This window comes from Scyliorhinus canicula, chromosome 12 (genome assembly GCF_902713615.1).
Source record: "Scyliorhinus canicula chromosome 12, sScyCan1.1, whole genome shotgun sequence".
In the NCBI taxonomy this organism is placed as follows: Eukaryota; Metazoa; Chordata; class Chondrichthyes; order Carcharhiniformes; family Scyliorhinidae; genus Scyliorhinus; species Scyliorhinus canicula.
In genome coordinates, this window is record NC_052157.1 from 138381090 (window position 1) to 138400422 (window position 19333).

Below are 19333 nucleotides of genomic sequence, written 5' to 3' on the forward strand. Positions count from 1 at the left end.
AGGATTATGGAATAATGCTAATTCAGCAGCAGAGCAGTTCATATGTTATTCTTTGTTAAGGAACTTTGCAGAACCTTAATGTTGAAGCTTATTGTCATTCCGAGTTGATAATCTTCGACTGGTTTAATAATTTTTTCTCATGCCTGGATAGTCTGCAAGTTGCACAATAATCACTCAGGCAGCTTTGTAATCAATGCCCACAGTAATAGGATTCCTCTGGCCACTGGCAATTAATAAATTTGTGTCTTTTTAAAACACTAGCAAGTTGGCCTGAAATACGAGTGACTAGCTTCTCATTTGCATATTTATTGCAGTGGAAAAATTCACAAGGAATGATTGATGGGGAGCCTGCCTTTTGAATTCCAAACAGCACATTATTATGAAATGAAAAATGCTGGTGTACAGTTGATTAAAGTTGAAGACGGCAGGATCGGTGTTTTTTAGATTGTAGGAGAATTAAAGGCATACTTTAATGGATGTTGACAAGAAATGAACTAACAAAAGCAAAGCAAAGGATTTGCTTGAAAAGATTTAATCAAATGTATTCTTGGGATTAATTGCAGGGGACGACTAGAGAAAGCAGCAGGCTTGTGGATTTGAATGAAAACCATTGTTCTCAGGTCACAGATGTGGGTTTCCTGTCATATTGAGCGATAGACTTGCTATCCTAAGAGTGATGGTGGACGAAGCAGCTTTTTTTGAAAGTCATTCCTCCTTTGCTTAATAAGTAACAGTCATACTTCCCTTCACCATCTCCGAAAGTAGCTGAAAATGATTCGAAAAGCAAGGATGTATAGAAGGCTTTGCCCAACCATTTCAGGGACCTATATTCAGCCATGTTCATCTCTCATTAGCTCTCAAAGAATTACAGATGATGACATGTAATTTAAAGAAAAAATGCATTTTAGTGCCCATCAAAAACATTTTTTCCCTCCATTTGATATTCAGAAATAGAAATGTAATGAATTTTTGTGGATACACAATAAAAGCTTTGCACATTTTACAGGTTGTAAGAGGCATGTGCTCAAATAGTTTATCAAAGGTGGCAGACATTTACTGTAAACTATAGAAAATTGAGTCACCCTGCTGAATATAAACAAAATACTTGACACAAATATTGCAATAAATACCTGAATACTTAAACTCCTAAACACATGACACTTTATTTTTCCATAACTTTGATTAATTATTTTCTGTGTTACCGTCCTGCAAATTATTGGGTTTATTCTGGATAGTGCTTTAAGTTTCATTTAAAGGGAAAAATATCCACTGGGCACCCTTCAATGTTCTAAAATGAGTGGCCAGGTATTGAATATTTATTAGACTGTGTGCTCTTGATTGTCATTCATCTGCAGTTCTGATTTTCAACCATTTAAGGCTGCTGTCAGCACTTTGTGGGCTTCTTGCTTCTCACAACTACATTCCTCCCCGAAAAAGCCAAATAGTACTCAGTTTGACATGTGAGAAATAAATATGGAAATTGTGGAAATGCATTAACACCCAGTAAAATAGCAAATTTTTCAGAATATTAAAGTTGACATTTGGTAAACTTAAGAAACAGATCATACAGTGACACAGGGTGAACTAGTTGCCCAAGGCAGGCAGATTTACAGTGCAGTAAGTGGCAATCAATTTCTATATGAAACCAGAATACAAGAAATCATCAATAAAATAGATATGTAGCCATTTCTAGTTTCCTGCACAAATTCCAGGTCCTTAGTTCCCCAATTTGTCTTCTCTCCTTTAACCCTTTCTCGTTGCCAATTCGTAGTGCTCGCAAGGTTTGTCACCTGAATTGATTAATGTCTCTATTATACATTTAGTTAACGTAAAAAAAACTTTATAGGGAGAGGGCGTGTTCTAATTTCTGTTCCCTTTATGTTGTCTGGTCATCATATCTCACGGCTATTGCACTTTAATCAGGGTGTCCCAACATTCAGCACCATTGAGAAGAGCAGCAATGGTGTGCAACAGCCCCATTCTAACCAATTCAGTTGTTTTAGTAGTACAGAGAGAGAAAAAAATCACCTTGCACCAAATCCTGAACTGAATTCCACCATATTTGTAAGTTGAGAGGTATGCAGGTTTATGTGCTCACACAAATGAATACTGCAAACAATTTATATTTTCCTCATGTGCAGAGTCAGCAATGTTTGTGCATGTGGGCCCTTTTTTCTCCGTTGTTGAATTGGCAGCTATGATGAAAGGTTTTACCACTACGCCTGATATCTCATATTGTCATTTACACGTGTAAGCAATTGGAAATGTTTAAATGTTAATGATATTGACCAAAACCAAAACCCGGATTTATACATATTGACCTACAACGTGGGCACTAGTGCTTCAATTAATACAATTAGCTGCTTAACCCTTTCACCACAAGTAATGGACTTGACTGACTATTAAGAATTTAAATTCTCGTTCATTGTCCTTCCATGACCAGTGGATTAGGCCCAGGCAATTTGCAATGTAGCAGCTTCACAAGTTTTTCGTTCTTGCCTGAATTGACAGTAAATTCCTAAAACCTAAAATTGATTTTTTTTTTTTTTGAAATGCTGCAGGAAATCTATAACAAAAACTGAAAATGTTAGGAATGTTCAAAACTTGGTTAGCACTGCTGCCTACGGCGCCGAGGACCTGGGTTCGATCCTGGCCCTGGGTCACTGCCCATATGGATTTTGCACATTCTCCCCGTGTCTGCATAGGCCTCACCCCCACAACCCAAATATGTGCAGGTTAGGTGGATGTGCAGGTTAGGTGGATTGGCCACACTAAATTGCCCTTAATGGAAAAAAATAATTGGGTACTCTAAATGTTTTTTTAAAAAAAAGGAATGCTCAAAACTGCTGCTGGTTCACATCTGAAACATTCTCTCCGTAGTTGCTGACCGGCTTACTGAGTGTTTTTGTACTTTCTACGGTTTAATAATATTTCAGTTGCCCTTCGGGAAAAGTTTGATTTAACTCTTTGCAGATAACTAAAAGTATCAACTTTTATTCAAGTAATTTATCAAAAAGCCCAAGATCATCTTCGTCAACTTTGTTGCCTGGTTGATGTGTGCCAGCTTGTTCATTGAATTGAATTTCTGTCTCGGGGTATTTTATTGTTTGGTTATAACCCACAGTTCTGTACAATGGGTAGAACTATTAGTGCCTTCAGTTCTGATGATAGTTCCCAGCCTTTAGATAAATTCCTGTTATTTGAAATCCCAGAAAAGTTATTTAGCACCTCCTGCTGATTTGGCGTGTGAAATTCTGAACGTAAACACAGCAAATTAAAAGTGTAAATGTAGCATCCATCTTGAGTTTTTTTTCAAGCAACAACCAACTACAGTTGAGGTCCTTGGTGGATGATAACTGAGGACTATTTCATTCTTTCAAACCGCAATCTGCATAAATGGTTGAAAAGTTGTGTACAATGAAAGGGCAATTATTATTGCACATCAAGTGACCTCTCGATGTTGGGATGCATTTCAAATCCAGGTTTCATTGTAAGTGAGCTACTCAATCTTAAAATTGAATTAAACTTCATGGGGATGGGGCGAATGTATATGATTGTTAATATTATTGTTATTTTCGGTATTTTACTAAGGTGCGTCCATGTTGTATAAAATCAAAATTTCTCAATAAAAATTATTTAAAAAAAAAAAAAAAATTGAATTAAACGACAATAACTTGTCTGTACTTAGGTCTTTTAATATTGTTAAATATCTGACAAGGTGTTAAAGATGTTACCAAAGGCCTGAATGAAATAGTAGGTTTTGAGCATTTCTTTTTTGGATGGCATGGATGATTGAAAATGTGATCCACTAAAAGGGTGTGATAATTTTCATTCTTCGACATTAGTGAGAACGGGGAGATTTCAAGATGGAAGGAGTATGAGGAGGGTTATTGGGAGCCTTTTAAGGAAAGGTTCACAGTTTTGAAGTGAGAAGACTACTTGAAGTAAAGAAACGGCAAAAGTCTGAAAAGGAACAAATTAACTCTGTTCAAGTGCCTTGCAAATTCAGTGAAAGGTCTAAAATTGTCCTCCCATGGAATTCCCTTGATCATTCGGAATTGATCATTCAAAATTCAACTGCCCTTGGAAAGAGCACCCTACTTAAACCCACACCTCCACCCTATCCCAGTAGCCCCATACTAAGGGCAATTTAGCATAGCCAATCCACCTAACCTGCACATCTTTGGACTGTGGGAGAAAACTGGAGCACTCTGAGGAAACAGACGCAGACACGGGGAGAACGTGCCGACTCCGCACAGGCTGCGACCTGGGGCCCTGGTGCTGTGAAACAAATGTGCTGACCACTCTGCTACCGTGCCACCCCTATCTTTGAAAGGTTTTATTTTTGTTGCCATTCATTAAACATTAGAATAGCAAGTTTCATTATAATAAGTCTGGCTTTAGAATTAATGGCATTAAATATAATTTAGGCATAATGTACTCAGCGTGCATGTTGCGCAGTTTCACGGCAACACTATCTGGAGGTCTCCATTTCCTGGGTAACATTTGAGGGCTCCAATTTTTCTCAGTTCAATGGGACTTCCAGTTGTTTTTGGATGAGGAGTTAAGTTAATATAATTACTAATTAATATAATATAATTATCCTAAGACATTTACGTGTGTGTATATGTGTAGATTTGTTTTCTGTTTGTGTAAGCTGAACAAGATTTAAATTGTCGTTAGGCCTATATAACATTGGTTCGATATTGTGGATGGATATTAACTGGATGTCAAAACATGTGCAGGTTAGGTGGATTGGACATGCCAAATTGCCCCTCGGTGTCCAAAAAACATGTACAAGTTAGGTTAATTAGGTTATTGTGATGGGGCTGGGGAGTGAGCTTGGGTGGAGTACTCTTTCAGAGAGTCGATGCAGACTTAATGGGCCGAGTGGCCTCCTCCTGCACTGTAGATATTCTATTCTGTGGAATGCATCCATTTTGGGAGGTCAGAACATTTGTCATTCTTCGGCCATGCACAGTCATGATATGGAGTTGCCAATTGGCTATGGCTGTGAAGGTCCAGTGTGCATTATAAAATAGTTGACTTTGTTTTACTTTTAGTTCTCCAATAAAGTTAGAAGACTTTAGGGCAATGTTCCTTCCTTGCTTAGTCTCCAGGCTGCTGCTTGTCCTCATAGTTTGTTTCTCCATTTTGGCACAGTGGTTAGCACTGCTACCTCTATGTCCTGGGTTCTATTCCAACCATGGGCAACTGTGGAATTTGCAAGTTGTCCCCATGTCTGTGGGTTTCCTCCGGGTGCTCCGGCGTCCTCCCACAGTCCAAAGATGTGCAGGTTAGCAGCATTTGCCAAGCCAAATTACCCCTTGGTGTCCAAAAGTTTAGGTGGGGTTACGGGGATAGGGCTTGGGGGTGTGGACTGAGTAGGGTGCTCTTTCAGAGGATCAGTGTGAACTCGATGGGCCGAATGGCCTCCTGTACCATAATAATTCTATTATTTCCCCTTGGGTCACTGCCTCCCACCCCTTCCTTTTCTTTTATAGTAGCATGAATGAGGTGCATGTTTATATAAATAAAGCTGATGAAAAATATCTCTGATCACCTTACAGGGTTGGCTTCAACCTTTAAGTTTGCAGGATTGTCATTACAGCTTGTGTTCTTAAGCTATGCCTTGAGCACAGGACTTAACAAATTCACCACGTAATATGTTTATTAGATATTTATAAGATTTCATTCTTGTGAGGCTGCTTTTCAGGGATGATCTCCATTTCAGACCGATGAGGACAATTTTAGGTGAAGTCTTTAAATGTCTCACTAGTTTAAAAAAAAATTAAGTAGGAGCTTAATCCTATGCTAATTCCATATTTTCTCTATGAATTGAAAAGTTTATCTCTGAAGTGACAAAAACGGTTCGGCTAATAACTAATTATAGTCCGATGTGTAAACTTTATGCATGCATTTTCCCCCATAGGTTGCAAGGCACTGAAGGCGCTCCTGAGGTCTCTAGTTGAGCTACAGGATGAACTGCTTTTCCAGTATCCGGGCACACACCACTTTGTCGATGGCAAGAAGCCAGAACCAGACAGGTAAGTGTGGTGATGGAAAGTGTACAGCAATAAGTGATTTGATAATGGGATCTTTCAGTCACTTGTTTTCTGCTCTAAAATGCTGCCCATTCTGTATTCCGACTAATTACAGCAGATGTTGAGCAGGTGTTTGTGAAGCTGTTGGGAGTTGCAGCCGACGAGATTGTGTTGGCAGACCAAGAACAGTCCCAGTGGACATGAATTTGCAGCCTTTATTTGGCTGTCAAAATGAATGCTAGTCATTTCAGACTCAAAAGATTTATACGACACTTCCGATGAGTTTTGTAGGTGCCAAATCTTTCTTCAGTTGTTTTAAGTATCTTCTCCATGTGTAGTACATCTTAGGAGTAACTCTCGGTTGTCTCTTTTTTCATATTGGCATTTTACTGCTGTATAAATATTAGTCAATATTCAAATTTTTTCCCTCCGTTCTTAAATAAACTGGATCTATATCCATTAAACTGTTAGTACTTGACAGTTAACAAGGTTGCTGATCTATTTTCCAGGGAGATTTAGTTAGAGCAGGAGGTATTATTGTTTCAAAGGGGGTGTCTGTTGCTTCCCTAAGAAGCAGATTGGTTTGATTCTCTGGATGAGCATTTCCCTTCAACCTTATAGAACTCAAACCTGTGAAATAAAAATGTCAAACACTTGAAATAAAACCTGAGAAAATACACCTCCAAATTAGTTCAAAGGTGCATCCCACAATGATGTCAAGAACTTTCATTGCTAATAATAAGAGCAAGAAAATTGGGCATTGCCAAGAATTAACCAGGATTGTGGTTGTTAATTGTGAATTTTGTACTTGTGCAAGGAAGACCGAAGATACTTTTATCAGGTATCACTTCTTTGTTTCCAGTGAAGAGATTCCCAGTGATGATGAAATGGAGGAAGTGCAGAAGAGGGAAAGACCACAGAAAAGGAAGCTTGAAATGGATGAGTACCCTGAGTTCATGGCCAAGCGGTTTGCTGACTTCAAAACATATCGGAACAGTACATTGCAGAAATGGCATGATAAGACAAAATTAGCTTCGGGCAAAATGAGCAAGGTGAATTGATCTTTCGTTTCTGTGTTGTTTTTGAGACTTTCTCAAAGCAAGAGGGAAGATTTATTTTTAACAAATTAGTAAAACTGCTTGCAAGGATGTTGCAGCCTGTACAAAATGAAGCTTTGTATTTGCACACATACCCAGCAGGTTTGGTGTTTGGTTGCATCAAAAAAACAATTAATTTGTATGAGGATCTTTATTGCCTTGGTCTCATTTTTGTTCGCCAGCAAAGAACGGCAGCAGATGATCTCATCTGACTTCACCAAAGTTCTGAGCCTGCATTCCCATCATCTCTGGCAGATGGAAGGATTCTGACCTAACCCTTTGTCTTTCACATTATTGAAATTGTTATTGGTGCAAGTGAGGCCAGCAATATTTTTGTTTAGCTTATGATGGCAGCATCCATCTTTCTTCACGGAATGCTGCTGGATCAAATATCTTGGAAATTATGTTTAATTGAATGCTATTAAAGCTTGCGGAACCCCTATAAAATTGATAGTCGTCCTATTTCATCGGATACATTTTTCAAATTTCGATTGGCGTATTATGATTGCTCACAACAAACACAATCCTATTTTTCTTCTCTTCCCATGCTAACTCCTGGCCTCTGGACCTAAAACCAGAAACTAAACGCCAGACCTACCTGGATTCTACCAGATAACTAATCCTTCTGGATCAACTACCCAGATTCCAAAACATTTCAATTGAAGTCGCTACATTTTATCTGGTTTATGCAAAAATTAATCTCTCACTCCTCTGAACATTTGGCAGTGTGGATAACTGAAGTTTCACTGCGTTTTATATTTTGTTGGCTGGACTACTCGGACAGCAGTGGTTAGCACTGCTGCCTCACAGCTCCAGAGACCCAGGTTCAATTCCAGCTTTGGGGTCACTATATGTCGAGTTTGTACGTTCTCTCCGTGTCTGCATGGGTTTCCTTAGGTGCTCTGGTTTCCTCCTGCAGTCCAAAGATGTGACGGTTAGGTGGATTGACCATGATAAATTGACCCTTCGTGTACAGGGATTTGCAGGTTAGGTTATGGGGTTACAGGGATAGGCCGGGTGGACAGGGGAGTGGACGCGAGGTGGACTGGTGCAGACTCGATGGGCTGAATGGCCTCCTTCTGCACTGTAAGGATTCTATTCTATTCTATATTCATCTGTAGTAGTTATCCTGAAACACAAGTAGCTTTTTATGTTTCACGGATCCTATAAATTTGCTTTTAATAAGAAGATAACCGATGAGGAAGGATCATTAAATGAAACTGAATGATAATTTGGGTCGTAACCCGGTTGGGAGGAGCATTCAAAACTGTCAATACAATATATTTTTGAATGGAATGTTATTTGACTTCTTGCTGTCCTGATATTGGTATTTCAGGGATTCGGTGCTTTTGAGCGTTCAGTCTTGACACAGATTGAGCAGATTATGATGGATAAAGAGAGGTTGCTACAACGGACGCAGACCAAAAGATCCTTGTATAAAATTCTTGGCAAAGCGGAAGATGATTCTCAGCAGATTCCAGAAACTGTGCCTGGGGAGATGGTACGTCAATTTAAAAAAAAACAGAACTCTAAATTTGTATTCTGAAGAGGCTGTTTTTTTAAAAGAAAAATAGCTTCTCTAGTTGGATAAAGACTGAAGTCCTTCTGTATATTTAAGGCTGAAATAGTTGATTCTTGATCAGTAAGGGAATTAAGGGTTACGGGGAAAGGGGAGGAAAGTGAGCGGGTGGAATGTCGGACCGGCCATAATCCTATTGAATGGCGGAGCAGGCTCGAGGGACCGAACAGCCGAATCCTGTTCCTATTTCTTATGGTCTAAAGTGTAACTGGGTGTCTCAAACCAGAAGGTTCCAATAAACAGAAGAGGCTGGAAATAGATCAGGTCAACTAACATCAGTGGAGGGAACAGACAGTTGTTGCTTCCGATTTACAACTTGCAGGTAAACCTACAAATTGGTGAGTTTCGATGGAGGGTGCAAACCTAAAGCACCCACTGCCTAATCACTAGCAGAAGGTTTATTTGCCATGTGTTTCCAGCTGTTTCTGTTTATGATTTGCAGCATGTGTTTTTTTTAACAAGAATATTTCAGGTTCAGTCCCAACCTGTGCTATGTTTACTGATCTCAGCTGGAACAATTGAGGGAGCTCTGTGGTTTGACTCACTGCCTCAGGCGGTAGAGAGAAAAGCAGTTAGGATTCGTAGTACTGATCATTATCCAGTGACACCTACTGGAAAGTGTGTCATGGTGTGAACAGGTTTGGGCTTGACTGGTAATGCCTGACCCCCACCACACACACACACACACACACACACACACACACACACCAGCCACAACGCCTGCCAGCACTAACTGTTTAAGTACCACATGAAGAATGACCCCTTGAGTGAGGTCCCAGGGAGGAACCACTAACTGTAATCCAAGATAGCCATGATGTGGAGATTGATTCACCTGAAGAAGGAGCCGTGCTCCGAAAGCTCGTGTTTGAAACAAACCTGTTGGACTTTAACCTGGTGTTGTAAGACTTCTTACTGTAATCCAAGAGGCAAACACTTTCAGGAGGGTAAAAATATCCTCAACCCTTTTGGGACGTTTGGGATTTTGAAACGAGACAAGTTCAACACCATTGCTTAAAAATTTCACTTAAATTCTTTGGGTCTCATGTATCATTCTGGTATTGTGTCTGGTATGTATTGATCGTTGAATGAATTGATGATTGGATGTCCTTTTGAAGCTTTCAGAATGCATTTTTTGGGAACTCTTTAACACTTTTAGTGTTGGTTGCTTTCAAAAAGAATTGAAACAAAAGATTGAGCAAATTATACTTGTTTTTAAGCATAAGCAAATCCTAACGTGCTCAGAAATACCTCAAGTTTAGAAACAAATGGTGGCGGCCTTAAAAGGTCAGTGGACAAGTGCATTGTGTGAGCACAAGGCAGATCAGCAGTCAGTGTCATGTTACTGCATTTGAGCCATTGCCACTTGTCACTCATAAAAAGGGCACCTGTGTGAACATTGTGTTTGGATGGTCTTAGCTTTGGTGCCTCTTTTGGATTGATCGTTGGCCAAGTCATCTGTGCCGCAGTTGAAAGGTGGATATGCACTGGACGTACCCGTGAATGTATTGGAAAATGAGCCTATGCCTTCAACAATGAAAAATATCAGGAGAGGACAAGAGTGGTAAACACCAGAGATTTGTTAAAATGTACAACATTTCTTTTATGTATCTAGGCAGTAAGAGTAATGTGACGATGCTTTCAGTGAACTTGGAATTCTTTTATTCCTGACCTCTGTAATGGACAGACAGATTATTTTTCTCCACAGGAGACTGTGCCACAAGGAAAGTCAAATGCACATCTGAAAGACATAGATGAAGAGATTTTTGATGATGACGACTTTTACCATCAGGTGAGTGTTCGTTAATAGAACGAGGGGTTCACCTACCGAAGCTACTGCTTGGATATCAAAAAAGCATCTAAATTGACGTGAGTAACCTAGAGATAGAGGAGACACAGGTCATTGTAGTTCAGGTTGTTCCAAATCTGAGAAACATTTCAGTCAGCAAGTCTTGCATTAAGAGACATTTTGCAATAAATCATTTCAGAAAAGATACGGTGCTGGCACTTGTTCTGGATGAGCAGAGTAGTGACCTGGATAATAGACATTGTTATCAACTCCTTTTTTTTTCAAAAGCTGGATTAAAATGCCAAACACAGTGAGTAACTGTGATCAAGTTCAAGTAATGTCACATGGCTAAGCATTTTTTATTCTGGGGGATGCAGGGGATGTGATCTTCTAAAGTCACGTGAAGTGCCACTAAGTGATGTTGTGTGAATAGTTCAGCTGGGGAGGTTTTGCTGCATCTCGGAAAAGTACTCAGTGCTCACTATGAATATGATTTATGCCTATGCAAGATGGGAGGCTACAATGTACCTTAACCCAACCAACATACTGTCAACAATTCAAGCGAGTTGCTTTTATAATATGCTGGGAAGCAGTGCACCGTACAGTCAAAACCTTATAAAAGCTCAATTATCACAAGCTGCCTTGATTAACACATCTTTTGTAATGATTGCTTCAGATTTTAGATAGTTCAAGTGACAATGTGGAGGCAGGAAAGTTGAAATTCTCACTGATTTCAGTGACTGCTGACCTGTGAAGGAATCCTGCACGATAGACGACAACCTCAGGATTCCTGGCCCAGTCTGCCCATGCCTGACCTCCTGAAATCGTGGTCATTTTCAAAGGGCTAATGCTGTTGAATGCTGCCAGTTTGCCCGCAACCCCTTCCCCCACCCCCAACAAAAACTGGATCTTCAAATGATTCGCCTTTCTTTCTTTCCATCTAGATGAAAATGTTTTATACTCCCATGTTGGTGTCACAAATGTTCTGTCACTGTGTTCTTGTATTGTGTCGAATTAGGGTATAACCCTGCTTCAGGTAGATAATGGCAGCTGACAGTGACTATGCTTTGGTGCTGTAATTTGGAAACAGGAAAACAAATTTCAAAATGAAAGTGACGTTCTTGAGTTTTTTAGAAAACCACCGAATTTCGAAAATCACAAAGGTTGAGCAGCAGTGTTGAATTATCCCCTTGTGTGTTTAAATATTAAGAGATCCTTTCTTAGTGTTTCAATTTTTGAAACTGAGAAGAAAAATGATTTAATCTAGACCATTGCTAGTGCCTCTAAAGTCTGCATTTTGGAGGTAGAACAAGTGCTGTAACACGTACTACTCTCCTACTTCGAAATAAAGGCTGTTCCAAGCAGAGGAAAGCGTTTTTAAAGAAAAGCTGACTGGTCTGGTTGCTAAAAAATTAATGCACGAAAAGAAAAGCTTTTAAGAAAGATGTTAACCAATACAAATGAGACATTAATCACAGAGAGGAAGCAATAGAAAGAGTTCACCCCATTTTTCAATTATTTGAACCAAGCCGTGTTCTCATCCTGCTCTCATTTCTGTACTTGGCCTGCTGCAATACTCCAATGGAGCCCAATTCAAGATCTAGGAATAGTGTCCCATCTTCTGACTTCTGGGCTCAACGTGGAGTTCAAGAATTTCAGACCATGACTCTGTCCTCCATTTTGAACCCCGCCATGCACCCCCGACCAAGTGCTAGTCTGTATCTCATAGTTTTGCTTTAAGACAGCTGACCATTATTCTGCTATTAACACCTACTCTGGACTAGGCTGGGGGGGGGGGGGGGGGTGGCACAGTAGTTAGCACTGCTGCCTCACAGCGCCAGGGACCCAAGTTCAATTCCAACCTTGGGTGACTGTCTGTGAGGAGTTTGTACATTCTCCCTGTGTCCATGTAGGTTTCCTCCCACAGTCCAAACATGTGCAGGTTAGGTGGATTGACCATGATAAATTGCCCCTCAGTGCCCAAGGACGTGCAGGTTAGATTTTGGGTATAGGGCGGAGTGGATCGGTCAGACTCAATGGGCCGAATGACCTCCTGCACTGAAGGGATTCTATGAATGGACTTGTTTCTTCACAACTGCAATTACCACTTCCTCTACCTTTTGTTCCATGACATCTTTGACATTTAATCTCCCCATCCTCTAGCCTATCGCTGGTTTTCCTTTTCATTTCCATCTCTCCTTATTGGACTCAAACATAACTCTGTTCCTCTCTCCACTGACCCTGCCAGACTAAACTTGGCACTTTCTGATTTTATTCTAGATTTCCAGCATCCATAGTATTTTGCTTTTATTATCATGTTCTTTAACACCTGTTTATAACAAAGTTAATTGTTTTAGCCAGATTTTTTAACACACACAATTTTTATATACAACAGATTTTTGAGAATAAAGATATTTATTTGCCAAGAAATGCTTTATTTTGCATGTAATGGGGGCAATTCTCCAAAATGGAGCCCAAGTGTTTGCGCCGTCGTGAAGGCCGTCGTGTTTCAAGACGGCGCGAACAGGGCCCAGGTACGACCGATTCTGGCCCCCATAGGGGGCCAGCACGGTGCTGGAGTGGTTCACGCCACTCCAGCCTCGCGCCGCGCCAACCTGCGCATGCATAGTTGGGCCGCCCCAACCTGCGCATGCGCAGAGGACTTCTTTAGCGCGCTGGCCCCGACTCAACATGGGGTTGGTGTTCAGGGGCCGGCCGCGCCAGGAAGTAGGCCCAGAGGAAAGGGGGGGGTGGGGGAGAGAAGCTGGCCTGCCAATCGGTGGGCCCCGATCCCGCAGAGTTCCTACCGGCAGCGTCCGGGGTGAACGGCGCCGGCTGGACTCTGTCGTATCGCGTGGCCGCTTGGCCCATCCGGGCCGGAGAATCCAGCGGCCGGTGCAAATGGCTCCGATTCTCCGCACCTTGAAGAATCACGTGGCGGCGTCGGGACGTTGTGGTGCAGTCGCAACGATTCTCTGGGCCGGAGCGGGGCTCGGAGAATCGCCCCTATGTGCTTGCATTTATATAGCTACTTAAAATAATCCTTAAATTGGGAAAGTTGAGATGGATTACCCAGTACCTTCTGTTAACGCATTTAGTATTAGAAGTAATTATATTGAGACATCCTTTCTTAAATTCCAGGTATTAAAAATATAGCCCTTTTTAAAAGGGTTAATAAAGCTGAAGGAGTTAATTTACAGAAGTAACACATTACTGAATAAACCCAGTGTGTCTAGGATGCGGAAACTTCATTAGTTCCCAAAGGATCCGACACATCTGAAACAGCAGCAAGAAAGAGAGATTTTGACGTTCTTTTGGTTGAATGATGGTTGACACTTGTTAACGCAGCAACTGCAGAATGTTCCAGATTGTGTGGCTGCTGTGCCAGCTCATTCTGTCCAAGTGAAGTAAATAGAAGCTGAAACGTTAGCCAACATCTGGCATCGCAGCAAGGAATGGGTGCAAGTCTTGACTCCTGTAGACTTTAAATATGGTGCTTACACTGTGGAGGCTTTAATCACTTAGCCAAACCTTGACAGATTTCTACGACAGCTCATCCCTGCCTTGTACATCACCCACAGACATCTGCTGAGCTGCAAGGCAGCAGCACATTCATTTTCCTTTGCAGTTTTCAATACATTTCTTCAGAGAGATGATCTGTAAAGATTACTGCTTCATTGTGTACAAGTAATTGTGGGAAGTGAGTGGTTGATAGACATAGTGTTGCACCTGTTTCGCTGACCTGGTTAATTTCTTCTGTTGAGTGGGATTTGGCAGGCAGAGCCACTGTAAGTTGCTGCAGTGATTAAGGGCACACGTTTACTGAGCAGCAGTAGTATGTGGGTTTACACAGTCATAAGCCCGTGCATTGGTGGATTTGTATCTTTTATTTTGCTGCCAGAAGTGACTATGATGAACAACAATAGATAAACTGGCAGATTGTCTGCCGGAGAGATGTTGGAAGTAGGTCAGATGAATAGAGCTTTGACGGGAGGAGTGCTTTCTAGTGATACAGTGAGTGCAGTTGTTTATTAAGTTAATGAAATTATACTTTCAGAATAGACCTGCAAATTATTGGTATCCTAAAAATTCTGTTGAAAACTGTAATGAGTATTTGTCTACTGTTTTAATAATAAAATTGACTGACATTAACAGAAACTATTCAGTTCATGGGAAAACTGTGGTATTGTAGTGTATTTTGATCAGCTGAGCTCCAATAATTAGTTACTTTTAAAGTGCACAAATTTGGTTAATTTGTTCATCAGAATGCTGAATACTGGTGCTGAGAAATTGGACATACTCAATCTTGTCTGTGTTTCAGTCTTGAGCACTTCAGGTTAACTATAATTCTAACAGATTTAGAGTAAAGTTAAATCCTAGTATCAACAAACTTCTGTATATTTTCTGCCACCGATCTAGTGATTGAATCTGTCTGCATTGCTTTGAATAATGAGCTGTTCTGCGTTGTGACCCTATTGTGAATTAAGTCTGTCCAAACCCATCTCACAAAAAGCATCCTCACAGCCTGAAAAGACAGGAGGGGAGTCATTTATCCTATCATTGAGTCTCAGTCAAACTCGGAACGTAAGAGCGAGGAGTCAGCAATTCAGCCCCTCGAGCCTGCTCTGCCATTCAATATGATTATGGCAGATCTTAGCTCCGCCTCAACTCCCCTTTCCTACCCGTTCTCCATAACCCTTCAACCCATTACTAATTAAAAATCTTTCCTTTCTCTTCAAATTTACTCAATGTCCCGCACTCTGGGGCAGTGAATTCCACAGATTCACGACCCTTTGAGAGAAGTAATCTCTTTAAATCTGCTACCCCTTATCCTAAAACCCCTTTAATTGCTCCACAAGAGGAAACTTATGCTCTACATCTAAATTGTCAATGCCTTTTATCATGTTATATACCTTCATGAAATCACTCTTGTCTTCTAAACTCTAAATTATATACATCTAAACTGCTCCATCTTTCTTCTTAAGACAAACCCCCTCTTCTCTGGAATCAATCTAGCGAACCTCCTCTGAACTGCCTCCAATGTAAATACATCCCTCCTCAAGTAAAGAGCCCAAAACTGTGCGGTTTCACCAATGCCTCGTGCTGTTTCAGCAACAATTCCCTACTTTTATATTCTATTCCTTGAGCCATAAATGTTAAAATTCGATTTGCTTTCCTTAATACCTGCTGCACCTGGATACTAATTTTCTTTTTTCCCCCCCATTTTAAAAACATTTAAAGTACCCAATTCATTTTTTTTTCCCAATTGAGGGGCAATTTAGCGTGGCTAATCCACCTACCCTGCACATCTTTAAGTTGTGGGGGCGAAACCCACGCATGCACAGGGAGAATGTGCAAACTCCACACGGACAGTGACCCAGAGCTGAGATCGAACCTGGGACCTCGGCGCCGTAAGGCAGCAATGCTAACCACTGTGCCACCGTGCTGCCCTGGATACTAATTTTCTGTGATTCATGCACGAGGGTACCCAGTTCCCTCTGCACCAAAGCACTCTTGAGGTTTCTGTTCACTTAGACAATAAGTTGGCTTTCCATTTATCCAACCAAAATGGGTAACCCCTCACTTAACCGTGCTAAATTCCATCTACCAAATTTTGACTCACTCGCCTAACCTATCCAGATCCATTTGTAAATTTATTTTTTCTTCATTACAACTTGCTTTCCCATCTCATTTAGTGTCTGTAAATTTGCCTATAGTAATTTATTTCTCTGCATCCAAGTTATTAATATAGATTGTAAATAGTTCATGCCCAGAGAACTGAACCCTGTGGCACCTGTTTATTCCCATATTTCCTCTTTCTTATTGCTGCTATCATTTTTGATCCAGGGTGATTCATGGACAAATACTAATTTGAGCATCAGAGAGAATGAGGGGTTCAGAAGTTACAGGAGAGACCACTCTGCTGGTTTGAAGAGGAGGTTCAGACTTGTCGGCACCAGAGCAAGAATGGGGTGGGACTCGGTTTGATTGATTAACTGGTGGCCAATGATTGGGCCAAAAGGCCATACTGTGCCCAATAACAGGTGATGATTGGATCCTATTCCAGTGGAATGATTTTCAGAGTCCCAAGCAGTTTCAGTTTGACTCCTGGCAGCAAAGGGACAAGATCCTACTCGCACTCCTCCTTTGGGGAAGTAAAAAGCAAGGTGGATAAAGGGGAACCTGTAGATGTGGTGCACTTGCATTTCCAGAAGGCATTTGATAAGGTGCCATATTAAAGGTTACTGCACAAGGTGATGCTAACAAGATAAACCATGCACATGGTGTAGGGATAACATTAACATGGCTAGAGGATTGGTTAGCTGAATGGAAGAGAGTAAGGCAAAAAGGCCTTTTTTGGGTTGACAAGCTGTAACAAGTGGAGTGCCACAGGAATCAGTGCTGGATCCTTCACTATTTACAATCTACACAAATGGTTTATTTACAATCTACATCAGTGATTTGGATGAAGGAAATAAATGTATGGGAGCTAAATTTGCCGATGATGCCAGGGTGGGTAGGAAGCTAAGTTGTCAAGAGGAGGTGGAGTTTGAAAATGGATATAGACAGATTGTTAGTGGGCAAAAATTTGGCAGATGGAGTATAATATGGTCAAATGTGAAATTGTCCATTTTAGTCAGGAAGAATAGGAAAGCAGGATACTATTTTAAATGGAGAGAGAGATTACAGAACTCAGTACTACAGAGGGATTTGAGTGTCCTGGTCCAAAAAGTTAACATACAGGTACAGCTAATGATTAGGGAGGTAAATGGAATATTAGCTTTTATTGCAAGAGGAATGGAATATGAAAGTGGGGATGTTTTGCTGAAGGTGTAGAGAGCATTGATGAGATCGCAACTGGAGTATTCTGTACAGTTTTGGTCTCTTTATTTGAAAAAAGGTATATTTGCATTAGAAGCATTTCAGAGACCCATTCCTGGGGTGAGGGGCTTATCTGACAAAGAAAGCCTGAACAGGTTGGACCTGTACCCATTGGAGTTTAGAATGAGAGGTGATCTTATTGAAACGTTTAAGATCCTGAGGGAATTTGATCGGGTGGGGGGCCAGGAGGATGTTTTCACTTGTGGGAGAGAGTAGAACGAGGGGGACACATTTTAAGGATGAGGTTTGCAGTTTAAAACAGGAATTAGGAGAATATCTTCTCTCTCAAGGGGTCGTTAGTATGTGGAATTCTCTTCCCCAGAAGGCAGTGGAGGCTGGGTCGGTGTTTTATTCAAGGCAGGGTCAGACTGATTTTTAATAGAAAAGAGATTTGAGGGTTATGGGAGGCAGACGGGAAAGTAGATTTGAGATTGCAACCAGATCAGCCATGACCTTACTGAATTGTGTGGACCAGGCTTGAAGGGCTGACCAGCGAACTGCTGTTCCAAAATCCTGTGTTGACTCGGTTCAAAACGACTCTTGCATCTCAGATTCACAGTAACTTACTCTGTATCGAAGGTTTGTTGTTTCAGTCGTCCTCCTACCAAGTCATGGGTATATGATTCTGGTTGACACTTCACTCTGGTGATTCAATGTCAGATGAACTGCCTTTCAGATGAGGCCAAGACCATCAAAGATTACAGATGTGTGTCCTTTTGCATTTTAAGTTGGACTGCAGAGTAAAATTAAGTTTCTGTGGATCTTGATCTAATAGGATTCAACTCCGACCAATCATCACTAAGACCCTATGTGTCTGCCCAGTTGGACAGAGAGGCTCCCAAGCTACTTTCAAAGAATAGCAGTCTGTTTACCTGGCAACCTACCCAATGTTCCTGTCTCCATCTGAGACAGCAAAATGAATTAAATGGCCACTCCCATCTGATGTGTGGGACCTTCTTGTGTGCAATTTGGCTGCTATATTTTATTGTAAAAGTGTACTTCGAAAAGTAACTCATTGTTTGGAAAGCCCCTTTGGGACATCCTGAAAATATGATCTTTCTCTGCTGGAGGAGTGGAATTGTGCATACCGCTCCTCCCCAACCTTGGAATACAGTCAATCTCTGTTGGTAAAATATTCTATTTGCTTGGGATAGCTAAGCAGGCAGCCCTTTTGTGTTTAAAGCTAGTTTGTTTGAGGTTTAGCCTGAGTCTTAAACTCTGTATATGTACCTGTCATTGAAACTAATCTTTTCAACGCCTTAACTTGGGTCAGAAATACAGCATGTACACTATCTATTACAGTATCAGGCAATGGTGTGTCCCATAGTTGCTTATTCAGATAAAAGCAAAGTACTGTGGGTGCTGGAGATCTGAAATAACCACAGAGCGCTGGGAAAACTCATCAGGTCTGGCACCATCTGTGGAGAGAAAAACACAGTTTCAAATCCAATGTGGCTCTTCTTTGGAACTGGACAGTTTGTCATATTGGACTCTAATGTTAATTCTGTTTCTCCCTCCACAGATGCCAGATTTCTGAGTTTTTCCAGCACTTTCTGTAGTCGTTTATTCAGATTCTGCCTTAATTCAGGAAGAATATAAAAAGATTAACAAAACTTTGATGAAGAGGCACACTGTGCGGGATTCTCCCAGCCCGGGGCTGGGCCGGAGAATCCCTGCAACTGGGCCGCGCCGCCCCGACTCTGGCACGCCAGCATGTTTGGCACGGCGCCAGTCGTGGGCCGCTGTATGTGCCCCCCCCCCCCGGGCGATTCAGCCCAAGATGGGCTGAGCGGCTGCTCCAAAAAGGTAGAGTCCCGCTGACGCCGTCTACACCTGCTCTCGGCCGCGGGAACTCTGCGCGCAGGGTCGGGGGGCGGCCTGTCGTGGGGAGGGGGGGTCTCTGATGGGGCCTGGCCGGTGATCAGGGCCCACCAATCGGCGGGCC

At 41.4% G+C, this 19333-nt stretch overlaps 1 protein-coding gene across 2 annotated transcripts in view; it reads left to right on the forward strand.

The window, feature by feature from the left end:
* Positions 1–19333, forward strand: part of aatf (apoptosis antagonizing transcription factor) — a 115402-nt gene that overhangs the window by 46703 nt on the left and 49366 nt on the right. For both annotated transcript variants that reach the window (XM_038814268.1, XM_038814267.1), the window contains exons 5-8: positions 5933–6047; positions 6907–7096; positions 8478–8642; positions 10426–10509. In XM_038814268.1, coding sequence (XP_038670196.1) covers positions 5933–6047; positions 6907–7096; positions 8478–8642; positions 10426–10509 — 554 coding nt within the window. The remainder of the gene's footprint in view (positions 1–5932; positions 6048–6906; positions 7097–8477; positions 8643–10425; positions 10510–19333) is intronic.